General features: G+C 42.6%; 1 protein-coding gene across 2 annotated transcripts in view; it reads left to right on the forward strand.

Moving 5' to 3' along the window:
* The window catches only part of Sin3a (SIN3 transcription regulator family member A), a 65900-nt gene that overhangs the window by 37940 nt on the left and 14919 nt on the right, over positions 1–13041 (forward strand). For both annotated transcript variants that reach the window (XM_013518961.1, XM_005393507.2), the window contains exons 9-16: positions 307–396; positions 2542–2660; positions 3298–3508; positions 3895–4011; positions 5737–5975; positions 7959–8142; positions 9279–9852; positions 12125–12294. In XM_013518961.1, the coding sequence (XP_013374415.1) occupies positions 307–396; positions 2542–2660; positions 3298–3508; positions 3895–4011; positions 5737–5975; positions 7959–8142; positions 9279–9852; positions 12125–12294 (1704 nt within the window). The remainder of the gene's footprint in view (positions 1–306; positions 397–2541; positions 2661–3297; positions 3509–3894; positions 4012–5736; positions 5976–7958; positions 8143–9278; positions 9853–12124; positions 12295–13041) is intronic.

Here is a 13041-nt window from a genome sequence, read left to right on the forward strand (position 1 = left end):
ACTCCAGACAGTGTATAGTACGGCTTTTTATAAACAGTAAGAAAAGAAAGTAGTGGCATTAGATTCCAAATAAAGCTACTTTAAGCTTCTGTAAAAAGGAAGGATATTAATTCTAAAAGTTTGTCAGGGGGGCTGGGGATTTAGCTCAGCGGCAAAGTGCCTGCCTGGCAAGCGCAAGGTCGTGAGTTCGGTTCCCGGTACCGGAGAAAAACCAAAAAAAAAAAGTTGCTGTGATCATTTATCAGCTGTGGTTTCAGTGTTGGAACCATTTGACTCTTACATATTTTTGTTTTTCCTCTTTTACAGAAGAAACCCAAACTACTCAGCCTAAAGGATTCTTCTATGGCAGATGCGAGCAAGCATGGTGTTGGAACTGAATCATTATTTTTTGACAAGGTGAGTGTTTTGTTTTTGTTTTCCGCAGTGCTGGTGCTGGAACCCAGAGCCTCATGGGTGTTAGGTAAGAGCCCTGCCACTGAGCTAAAACCCCATTTTCAGGGCTTTCTATTTTCTTGCATAGTGGGGCCTTGCAGTTTACCACAACTATTAGGATAACTAAAGAAATTTGTGAAGTAGTTTGTGGAAAAATACAGCATTTTCCATGGTGGACTGCAGCATGTTCCTCTCAGAAAAATTGTTTGGCACTTGATGTAGTTACCCAGGTGTATACAGACAGTGAGCAGTGCTGATGCCTACACCAGTTACTGAGGACTTAGTAGCTTGAGGAGAGTGAGAAGCTAGAGAATGAAGCCAGGCCCTTGTACATGCTGTGCATGTTCTATCACTGAATTCCTCCCTTATCCCTTGGGGTGACTTAGATACGTACAGGACTTAGAGAGTTGGTGGGAATTCTGAAAGAGTTGGTAGGATGTTGTCAAAGATCCCCAGGTGTTTCTAATAAGCAGTCTGAGTGGCTAATGCTGGTATAAAGTTGTGTGGGATCTTAGTTTGGCTCTTGCTAGGTGGATCTGACCTCCTCCTTGTGGTTAACTTGGTGAATATATAAGTATTTATATGTGGAATAGCTACAGTTTGTTTTAAAATTCAGTGCCAGGGGCCTGTAATTCCAGCACTGAGGCAGAAGGATCTTTGTGAGTTTGAGGCCAGCCTGAACTGTTGAGTGAAACACTGTCTCAAAAAAGACCAATCAATCAATAAAATTCAATGATAGAAGAAATTGATATAAATGAAACAGAATGTAGGGTTTTTTAAACTTCTGTCCACTTTTGGGTGTATAAAAACTAATAAAAATTAAACAACAGGGCTGGGGATATAGCTCAGTGACATAAGTGCCTGCCTGGCAAGCTCAAGGTCCTGAGTTTGATTCCGGGTACCAAAAAAAAAAAAAAAAATTACACAGCAAACAAACATGGGATTAAAAACATATTCTTCCATCTTTGTCTTAAAAGTCCACATTCCATGCAGTGTCTATGGATGGATAGTTATTTATAAATGAATACTAAAGTCCAGGGCCAGGCTTATTGATAAATCATGTGGTTTGCAGTGTCCAGTGAAGGAGCACTGTGGTTTGCTATTTACTTTTGGTACTGAAATTCCATATTGATTGGTTCGTTTCTCTTTGTCCATACCATTGAACATTTTTAGATTTTTAAGATATCAAAATATTCAGTGTTTTAAATAGGGAGGAAAAAGAATCAGGTCAGGAGACAGAAGTGTGTTATTTTAAAAGCTCATCATTCAAGATTAACTATTTTGAAAACTTAACAGAGATTCTTGATGTTGACAAAGATTCTTGATGCAGACACCTGTTAGGAAGGGCAGCAAAAGCTTGGGCAACTCTGGCATAGTCTGGAAAGGCAAGCGTATGAGAACACTATCCAAGATCTTATTTCCACATTTTTTATTATGGGAAACTTCAGACTTACATAAAGTTAAAGAGAACAGCAAATCGATCCCTCGTGTACCTACCATTCAGCTTAAGGTGTTACCAACTCCTAGTCAGTGTACTTGTTTCATTTATATTTTCACCAATCCTACTTTATTTGTAGACAAATTCTAGATAATATTATTTCATCCATAAGTTTTGTTCATTTGTTTGTTTTTGTTTATTGAGACAGGATCCTCCTATGCAGTGCAGGCTGGGCTTGAACTTATATAGCCCAGGCTGGCATTGAACTCACGGTGATCTTCCTGCCTCAGCCTCCCAAGTGATGGGACTATAGGCATATACCACTGCACCTGGCATCCACAAATATTTTCATAAATATTTTAAGTTTTAAGTTTTTTAACATAACTTTTTCAAACATAATCATTATCGCATCTTAGGGACACTAAGAATCAAATAGCAGGTTGAATTTCCCCAAATTTTAATAAGTTATCTAGGATCTCGATTCCCCATGTAACCATTTATTTGTTTTTTGAGACAATCTTTCTAGGTAGGATGAGGCTACCCTTAAACTCAGTATGTAGCCCTCAAATTTGAGGCAATCCTCCTGTCTCAGCTTCCTGAGTGCTCGGATTACAAGCATGTGCCACCATGCCTGGCCGTGTAACTGGTTTTCTTTCTGTTGTCTCTATAAGGTCCGAAAGGCTCTGCGGAGTACGGAGGCCTATGAGAATTTCCTGCGTTGTCTTGTTATCTTTAACCAGGAGGTGATCTCACGGGCTGAGCTTGTACAGCTAGTTTCTCCATTTCTAGGGTAAGTGAAGCAAAGGGCTGAGCCCTCATTCTTCTGAGATGGGACTAAGGTGGAAATTGATCTGTGAGAGCATGTGCTAAGCAAAGCAGATTTAATCAAGGTGAGTCAGTTGATCCTAGTGTCAGTGTCAAGAGTCTAAGAGGTCTTGTAGTCTTAACTCTAGAGATGAGAAAATAGAAAGTACTGGAGGACAGTTGACTAATGGCCAAAGACTTAGTGGTCTCCTGTTCCTTTGACCAGTGCTGGGTGTCAGTAGAGGAGTCTCTCACAGGGTTCTAGAATCTTAACTATATTTGACAATTTAAGAATTATATGAACACTGAAGCCACATTCTTAGTCAAAAGAAAGACTCTTTGGTTACTGCCTACCATAATTTCAGTTCAACTCTTCCAGCTGGGAAGAGATCTGGGAGCATTCTCTAAGGAGAGGGGATCCAAATGCTTAGAAACCTTGTTTCTTATTTAGGAGATCACTGCCCCTGGAATTTGTCCTTGGTAAGCAGAGCTCTGACCAACACTGAGTGATGGTAGATATACCTCAGTGTTGGTAGTTCTACCAATGCTGAGTGATAATAGATACACCTCAATATAACTGTATCCATCTCTGATGACTTACTAGTTTTTGATTGATTCTCCAGGAAATTCCCTGAACTGTTTAATTGGTTTAAAAACTTTCTGGGCTATAAGGAGTCTGTGCATTTGGAAACCTTCCCAAAGGAACGAGCTACAGAGGGCATTGCCATGGAGATAGATTACGCCTCTTGTAAAAGGCTGGGCTCCAGCTATCGAGCCCTGCCCAAGAGTTACCAGCAGCCCAAGTGTACAGGACGGACTCCACTCTGTAAAGAGGTAAGCAGCAGGCCTGGGTCCACAGTATTCTCCCACAGGACGTGATGATGCTTGATTTAGAAAATTTATATGAATGACAGAATCAAGAACGTCTGTACTTGTTTATGTTTTTGTTTGAGACAGTCTTATTATGTAGTGCAGGCTGGCCTTGAACTCACAGCAATTCTCCTACCTCAGCCTCACAAGTGCTGGGATTGCAGGCATGCACCACTGTGCCTAGCTTCTGTCCCTGTTAAGAAACTTTTACATTTAGATTCAGAACATTCAGCTTACTAATATTTTATGACAAACTTGCTGAAGGTGGAGTTTATGAAATCATGCTGTTTCTTTCCCTATCTAGAGTTTTGTCTTTTTTTAGGCTTTTCAGTCTATGTTTCTACCCACAGGTTTTGAATGACACCTGGGTTTCCTTTCCATCATGGTCTGAGGACTCCACATTTGTTAGTTCCAAAAAGACTCAGTATGAAGAACATATTTATCGTTGCGAAGATGAACGCTTTGAGGTATACACCGCTTTGTCATTGAAGTGTGGGAAAATGGGAGGTGCTGAATGAAAGAGCATTTTCTGTACTCTGTGTGAGGCTGGGCTTTTTTACAATCCAAAGAATCAGAGGCTCATATTCTTCAGTGGTAAATGCTTGTTTTGTTGTTTACTAGCCTTTAGAGATTTGTTAAATAATATTAGTAAAATATGGCAAATGTGACTTACCTAAGCCACTTTAGCTCTGAAATCATCCACTAAAGACTGAACAACAATCCATTTGGTTTTGAATGGTATTTTAATTTTTTTTTTTTTCTTTGAGAAAAGATGTCACTATAGCTTTGTAGCTCAGGCTGGCCTCAAACCCAAGGTAATCCTCCTGCCTCAGCTTCCTGAGTGTTGGAATTATAGGCATACAGCTTGCCACTTTCTGAAGCAGTTCTGGAAGTCCTTTTATGAATATCTTTAGTTGCACTGTTGTAGTTGCCTGGATGTTCTGTCCTGAATCTATTTAAAACATTTCCCTTTCATGGTCATTTTGACTTTGGGGCAGAGCCAGAAGTCATACAGTGCCAGGTGAACAATGCAGATGAGGATGCACCCTCATGTTTTATGAGGCTGCCTTTCCATTGGATGGCATTTGGCAGCAGCGCTCACTATTTTTAATCACACCTCATAAAGACAGGAAGGAGTTCCAGAACTCTTCAGAAAATGGCAGGAATGATGGGATGAATGATGGTATTCAAAGTGAAAGGTGATATTTTGAGGGGAATTAATGGCAGTGTCTTTATTTTTTATTTTTTGGTACTGGAAATTGAACTTGGAACCTTGAGCTTGCCAGGCAGATCCTGGGCATTGTCTTTATTGTATAAATTCTAAAATAATAATTTAAACATACTTTTATAACCACTTGTAGCTCAGTGCAACAAAGCTACTATCAATTCATGTTTTGAGATTTGTTTCTGGATTTTTGTTTTCTTTCTTTGTTTTTTTTTTTTTTTTTTTTTTTCTCCGGTACCGGGAACCGAACTCATGACCTTGCACTTGCCAGGCAGGCGCTTTTTGCCGCGGAGCTAAATCCCCAGCCCCCTGTTTTCTTTCTTTGAGACAGAGTGTTGCTATATAGTCTGGGCTGGCCACAGACTTGCAGTCCTCCTACCTCAGCCTCTTTAGTGCTGGGACTGCATGAATGCACCACTATGCCCACAAGGAATTGTTTTGCTTATTACTGCTTTAAACAAACTGTGAGTATTTAGGAAAGTTTAGGGGAAAAATGCCAGTGAAATAGCTTCCTGTTTGATCCCTCTGCCTCATCAACAGCTCACAGCAGAGAATACTGTGGTGGTGGTGACAGGAGTGTCAACTGCCACTCTGTCTTCATTGGATGTTTTTTTGCTGCCAAGCATTGTGGTAAACACTATGGATCATATAATTTCACCCCAGAAAATAGCCTTAGAAGAGTGGTAGACGCTGTTATTCATATTTTACGGGTCAGGAATAAGTCTTACATGACCAGCAGCTTGTCGGAGCCATACTTTCAGTCCAGGGAGTTTGACTTCCTTCTTTATTCTCTTTTTTTTTTTTTTGGTTTTTCTCCGGTACCGGGAACCGAACTCACGACCTTGCACTTGCCAGGCAGGCGCTTTTTGCCGCGGAGCTAAATCCCCAGCCCCCTCCTTCTTTATTCTCATACCTACTTCTCTCTCCTGGTTTGGGTCCTAAGCACCATCCTTTGTCTTGTCTTTAGCTTGATGTAGTTTTAGAGACCAATCTGGCAACCATTCGGGTTTTAGAAGCAATACAGAAAAAGCTTTCCCGCTTGTCTGCTGAGGAACAAGCCAAATTCCGCTTGGATAACACCCTCGGGGGTACATCGGAAGTCATCCACCGGAAGGCGCTGCAGAGGATATACGCTGACAAGGCAGCAGACATCATTGATGGGCTGCGGAAGAACCCTTCCATTGCTGTTCCTATTGTCCTCAAGAGGTACCAGTCAGTGTGCCTGCTGTGTTCAGCGTGCTTCACAAAGACTAGGGGTCTGGGAACTTCTGTTTGGGTTTCTGTGTAACTAGTGTTTGAGAAGAAACCTTGAGTGTTAAGGTGGAGTGCTTTGTGTGCACAGTTGAGGGGGTTTTAATTTTTAAGTATTTTGATGAGAGGGGGTCTTGCTGTGTTGCTCAGGTTGGCCTTGGACTCCTGGGTTTAAGCAGTCCTCATGCCTCAGCTTCCCAAGTTGGTGGGACTATAGATGCACACCACTGCAGCAGAAGAAAATAACCACCCATGTTCCTGTCACTAAGGACTAATTGTTGTTAAGATCTTACAAGTTTTCTTATATTTGTTTGCAATTTTGGGGAATAAACCCAGGACTTCATACATGTTAGGCAGGTACTCTGGTGTTGAGTTCCATACCCAGGTCTTTTAAAAAAATTTTGTGACCAAATCTCATTATGTTGCCCAAGCTGGACTTGCACTTGCTGGTCCTCCTACCTCAGCGCCTTTAGTAGAGGAGACTGATTGATATAGGCATGCACCATCATGCTCAGCTAAGTTGTTGTTGTTGTTGTTGTTTGTTTATCTGTTTGTTTTTGAGACAGGGTCTTGATACTAGTCCAGGCTGGCCTAGAACTCATGGCAGTCTCCTGCCTTGGCCTTCTGAGTGCCAGGATTACAGGTGTGTGCCACCATACCCGGCCAGCTGAGTTTTCTTTTTTCTTTTTATGAGAAAAACAATCATGTATTTTTTAAATTTAATACATGCTCATTATAAAAAAGATTTAATTCACCATGTTTACCAAGAATATCTTCTTTCAGCTGGGCATGTGAGCAAATAACTAATCCCATCACTATGGGAGGCTGCGGCAGGAGGATTTCAAGTGTGAGCCCAGCCTGTGCAATTTAGGGACCCAGTGAGACTCTGTCTCAGAATAAAAATAAAAAGGACTAGAGAGTTAGCTCAGGGTAAAGGCCTTGGACTCAATCTCAGTACCCAAACAACAACAAAACACTTCTTTCAAATAATAACTGTTCCTGTCATACTTGTCAGTCATACCCACCTCATTCAGATGAGAGATGAGGCTGAGCCTGGTGTCTTTTTACATGTGTGGCACTCTTGCTCTACAGTCACATACACACCCCATGGTAGCCTTTCAGAGCTAACACAGGTCAGTGCTGCTTCCTCTTCCTGCCACAGCAGTGTTCACCTTCTGGCCTTTGAGACCAGGTTATTTACCAGTGCTGCTGCTTTTGGTTTTCACTCTCCTCTCCTGGAGCATCAGTGGTTCCAGTCAGAGCTTCACAGACTGTCCAAAGCCCTGAAGCCATGGTCTTGTGCCCATTCTCCTCACTCTGACTTTGCATTACCATTAGCATAGCAAATGTTGTGAGAGCTGTACAGCAAAGAAACAGCTATATTTTCAGGGGCCAAAGGAAGAGAACCCTCTTTTCAGAGAATACTTGCAGATATCCCAAGGGTCTGCTGTAGAGTGCTTTCTTTATTCAGAAAAAAGAAAAAAAAATTGTGTGTGTGGTACCTTGGGATTGGGCCTAGAGCCTCATCCATGGTAGACAGCCGTTCTCCCACTCAGCTGCATCCTCAGACCCTGGTATTCTCTACAAGAACTAACTATGTTAAGAAAGATTTAATACTTCAGGACAGATTCTCCCCTCCTCCCTAAGTGTAAATCCTGAATGAATATTTTCTTGTATAGCAAGTTTGAGACTGATAACATCTATCCCAAGTTGCCAGAAACATGACAGATGTTAAGTGTCTTTGACTTTTGAAGTAAAGTAAGCCTGGCATGTTTTCCATTTGAGGGGCGGGGGCACGTACTGAGTATCAAACTCAGGACCTTGTGCTTGCCAGGCAGGCACTTATGCCACTGAGCTATATCCCTGACCCATGTTTTACGTTTCTAAATTCTGAATTCCTGTGTGTTTTTGTTTCTGCCCTTCTCTCCACCCCAACAGGTTGAAGATGAAAGAGGAGGAATGGCGAGAAGCTCAAAGAGGATTTAACAAGGTGTGGCGAGAACAAAATGAGAAATACTACTTGAAATCTCTGGACCACCAGGGCATCAACTTTAAACAGAATGACACGAAGGTCCTGAGGTCGAAGAGTTTACTCAACGAGATTGAAAGTATATATGATGAGGTGAGCTGTGTGGGGAGTTTACATCTGTGAAGACTCCAGTCTTTATGCTCAGCGTAGCTTTGGTTCCTCAAAAGTCTTTGTTAAAGGAAATCCAGTCCTTCCAAGATGTGCTAATTCTTACTCATGACTATCACATTTGAGGGAGGTGTTTTATTTGTATTTTGCCTTTTTGAGGCAGGGTCTCACTATGCAGATCAGGCTGGCCTTGAACTCACTTTGTAGCCCAGGCTGGCCTCAAACTCATAGCACTCCTCCAGCCTCAGCCTCCTGAGTGCTGGGATTACAGGTGTGCGCCACCTTTCCTGGCCTGCTATTTTGTTTTATTTTGGGGTTTTTTTGTTTGTTTATTTTTTTGGAGACAGGGTCTCACTATGTAGTGCAGACTGACCTTGAACTCACTTGTGTAGCCCAGGCTGGTCTCAAACTCATGGCAATCCTCCTGCCTCAGCCTCTTGAGTGCTGCAATGACAGGCATGTATCACCATGCCCAGCAACATTTTGTATTCCTGATCATACCATTTCAAACCTAAGTCTACCCTTCTATTCATTAATTTCCTGATTTCTCATCCTGATTTTTTTTTTTTTTTTGAGACAGGGTCTCACTATGCAGTTCAGGCAGGCCTGGAGCTCACTTTGTAGCCCAGGCTGGCCTCAAACTCGCAACGATCCTCCTGCCTCAGCCTCCCCAGTGCTGGGATTACAGACGTGCACCACCACACCCGGTTCTCATCCTGATTTCAATGTATACATCCCACCTTCCCTCCCACTTCTCCCACCATCTAATTCCTGCAACAGTGCCTTTAAATGTGTAGAACATTGCAGCTTACCACAACTTAAAGCTTAGCAGCCCCAGGTTCTTTTTGTCAGTGTTGTTACTTTGTCACCTTCCACAGCCCCAGGCTCCATATCATATCCTCTGTAGGTATTGTTCCTGAATTTTAAACGATAATATGTCACCAGAGTCTATAAGGTACCAGTCTATCAGGTACCAGGCTGTTTCTGGGAGAGGCACAAGTATTGTGAAGGTCAGTTCCTGTGTTTTGGGTTGAGCAGCCACTGAAGTTAACGTGCTCTGGTGTGGTCTAGGTTTAATGCCACTGTTAACATTCAGAGAATACTTTTGTGTCTCCCATCAGAGGCAAGAGCAGGCTACAGAAGAGAATGCTGGTGTCCCTGTTGGCCCACACCTCTCACTGGCCTATGAAGACAAGCAGATCCTAGAAGATGCCGCCGCTCTGATTATCCATCATGTGAAAAGGCAGACGGGCATTCAGAAGGAGGACAAGTATAAAATCAAGCAGATCATGCATCATTTCATTCCAGATCTGCTCTTTGCTCAGAGAGGTGACCTCTCTGATGTGGAGGAAGAAGAAGAAGAAGAGATGGATGTAGATGAAGCCACAGGGGCAGCCAAGAAGCACAATGGTGTTGGGGGCAGCCCCCCAAAGTCCAAGCTCCTATTCAGTAACACAGCAGCTCAGAAATTAAGGGGAATGGATGAAGTGTACAACCTCTTCTATGTCAATAACAACTGGTATATCTTCATGCGACTGCACCAGATTCTGTGCTTGAGGCTGCTGCGGATTTGTTCCCAAGCTGAACGGCAAATTGAGGAAGAAAATCGAGAGAGAGAATGGGAACGGGAGGTGCTGGGGATAAAGCGAGACAAGAGTGATAGCCCTGCCATCCAGCTTCGTCTCAAGGAGCCTAGTGAGTGCTGAGACTGTGGGTGTGAGGAGCACATGTGGGCCAGAGACCCCAGGCCCTGGGGGGAGACTGCCTTGGATATGAGCAAGGATTTCAGATCTTAGCTCTGCTACTTTCTGGTCGTATCACATCACTTAAACACAGTGAGCCTGTTTGATTGTAAAATGCATGAGCTAATTGTTACCTTATGGGCTTGCTGGGGGAACTAGGAAATACATGTAGGACACTGTGCAATGCTTGGGGAATGGATGCTCAGGCAGTGGTTGGTGCTGTGGACACACAAGGGGTGGGAAATCAGTTGCTCACATGGCAGATTTCTGAGTTACTGCCTTTGAAAGGACAGGGACTAAAGTGTAACAATCCTTTCCACTCCATGAGAGAAAATACATTCCTACTTACTTGTGCCTAACACAATCTTTCCTGAGCCATTTCTGAGCAGACTCCTCTATAGGAGGGTTTATGGCTCATTCCTAAGTAGAAATAATTGCTAGGAAGGAGACTTGAACTCAATGCACAGGAAACAGAACAGGAATAAAGATAAGAGATTTCAAGGAAAGGAATGGGAGAGTTAAGGAAGCCACCATGTGCTCTTAAGTAAATTTTGTGCTGCCTGCTTCCAGAGTATAGTTCATAAGCAAGGTACTTAATGCTGGGAGCCAAAATCTTTTTTAAGAGGCCTTTCTTCTGAGCTCTGCAGGACTAGCAGAACTGAGGAATGTTTTGTTTGGTTTTGGTTTTGTTTTGTTTTGTTTATGGGTTACTTTCATGCCCTGTTTTTGTATTTTCTGAAGAGCTAGTGACACTGGAAATTAATTCTAAAAGGCTTTATCTTGATTAGTCCTGGCCTGAAAGAAACAAATTTTGAACTTAAACATAGTGATTCCTTCTGCTTTGATAGAAGTTAGAGAAGCTGGGCATGGTGGTGCATGTCTATAACCTCAGCACTCAAGAGGCTGAGGAAGAAGGATTGCTTGAGTTTGAGGCCAGCCTGAACTAAATAGAAAAAAACAAGTTTAGAGACATAAATGGTCTAATCCTGACATCGACCACTGACTTACCCTGGTGTGAGCTTGCACAGTTTACCCAAGTGGTGCTGCAGCCTCTCATACTGGCCAGAGCTTGTGTGTACACATCTGTGGTTTAGACTTCCATCTTTTTTCTGGCGTAAAGGCATTTTTCATAACCACTAAATATTTCATAGACCATATGTATGTATGTGCTGTGGTCTCAAATAGGTGACATGCTATGATGAAACTCAAGGCAGCTGTTCATTTTAAAGAGTTGTCCTGTTTTGCCTATCTGTAATGCTTCCATCATATTTCGGTTAAATGGAGAAAGACTCAAATTTTGCTCTTAGCCTTTATTCTCCTATATAAATGCTAAACAGGTAACAAATGAATCAATGAAATTTTCTTTTTGTAATTTTTTTCATGTTTGTTAGCTTTATTGCAGTTCAGCACATACAGAGAAAAGATACAAATGAGAGTTGTACAGTTCAGTGAATTTTTCTACAGGAACACTGCTGTGTTCAAGAAATACCAAGAAAGAAGACAACCAAGACCTCAGTAGCTTCTTTGTGCCACTATCTTGATTTCCCACACTAAAGATTAGTTTTCTTACTTCACTTAGATGGGTCTTACTTTAGTCAGCTAAAGGTGCCCCTTTCCCTAGTCCTTATACCCTCTGTGCATGGCCAGATGTCTCTTTACTGATAAGATTCTTCCTCCTGGTGAGTGAAGTGACTTATGTGCAACAAGTACAGATCATTTAATGCAATTTGTGAAGTACAGTGTTGCAAATCCATTTTTAAACAAAAGGACTTTGACAAATATAGATTATTATTCATAGAGAATTTAATTTGCACTCCTATTCTTCTGTTCCCAAGCAGTTTCTCAGTGCTAGCATACAACTGTGCCTGCCCTTTTCCTCTGCACCCTGTACTTCATTGAACTAGTGCTTTGAGCAAGTGACCCCAGGAGGAATCCACTTACGCAGGCGAGAGCCTGCCACTTGGAGTGGCCTTCTCATGCTGAGCCTGGCAGTGCTGTTGGGCCTGTTGCTTCCGTGGGCAGAGTTGCAGAGCCACTCTCCTGGAATAGATAGTTTGGTGACTGTCACCTGTCCCATTTCAGCGTTGTCTGTGGTGGGCTCCTTGGCTATGGCCTGTGTAGCTAGTTTTGTCCTTCCTGGAGGCCAGCTATGGGATTTGCCCCGCTCTTCATCCCTGATCCTTTCTTACCAGGGTGAAACTTCACCTGTTCCATCTTTCCCACAGTGGACGTTGATGTGGAAGATTATTACCCAGCTTTCCTAGACATGGTGCGAAGCCTGCTTGATGGCAACATAGACTCATCACAGTATGAGGATTCCCTGAGAGAGATGTTCACCATTCACGCCTACATTGCCTTCACCATGGACAAACTGATCCAGAGCATTGTCAGACAGGTGAGGACTTGGTGGAGGGTAGGGTTGATGGCAAAGTCCTGACCTGACAGTGGCTCAGGCAAAGTGCAAAGGCTCCATTTCTGTGGGGAAGGGGAAGAGCAAGGTAAAGGTGCAGTGTGACTTCTGTTAACAGAGTGCTCATCCCAGTCACGGCCGTGGCTCCTGTGCTGCTCAGTGTGCTCTTGAGGTAGTGTAAACCCCTTTGGACCCTTGCTGGCCACCTGTGGAGAGCACCCTGCCTTTCTGGCACCTAACCGGCCTGTCCCCTAGCTTGTCTGGGAGGAGCAGACATTCCCTCAGCTCTGTAGATGTCACGATTCTGTGTACTTACTGCATTAAAAATTTGAAGTTTTTTTTACTAGTTTAGGTTTTCATGTAAGTTTTCATCTTTTATAACACTTAGCTTACCTCACATATCTGAGGTTCCCTCTGAGTAGGCTTGTGATTAGGTTTGGTGTTTTGTTCTTGGTGTTTTCTAAACATGTGGTTCTTTACAACAATGATGTCTTCATAGCAAATAGCTTAAAACAGACCACTCTGATATCTATTCCTTGGCCTTGAGTTCTGGTCTCAGAATCTGTGAGTACATACCTTTAATAAAATAAAAACACAACAAAAAATAAATTTTTGTTCTAGAGGCCACACACAGCTGCTGTAGAAGGAAAAAGCTTGTTGTTAAATTTTCTCCTGAGATAAAATATTGAAACCTTTGCAAAGTAAAGGCATTTTTGCCTTTTGCTTTTTTTG

Source organism: Chinchilla lanigera, unplaced genomic scaffold (genome assembly GCF_000276665.1).
Source record: "Chinchilla lanigera isolate Chin_1 unplaced genomic scaffold, ChiLan1.0 scaffold00049, whole genome shotgun sequence".
NCBI classification, from domain to species: Eukaryota; Metazoa; Chordata; class Mammalia; order Rodentia; family Chinchillidae; genus Chinchilla; species Chinchilla lanigera.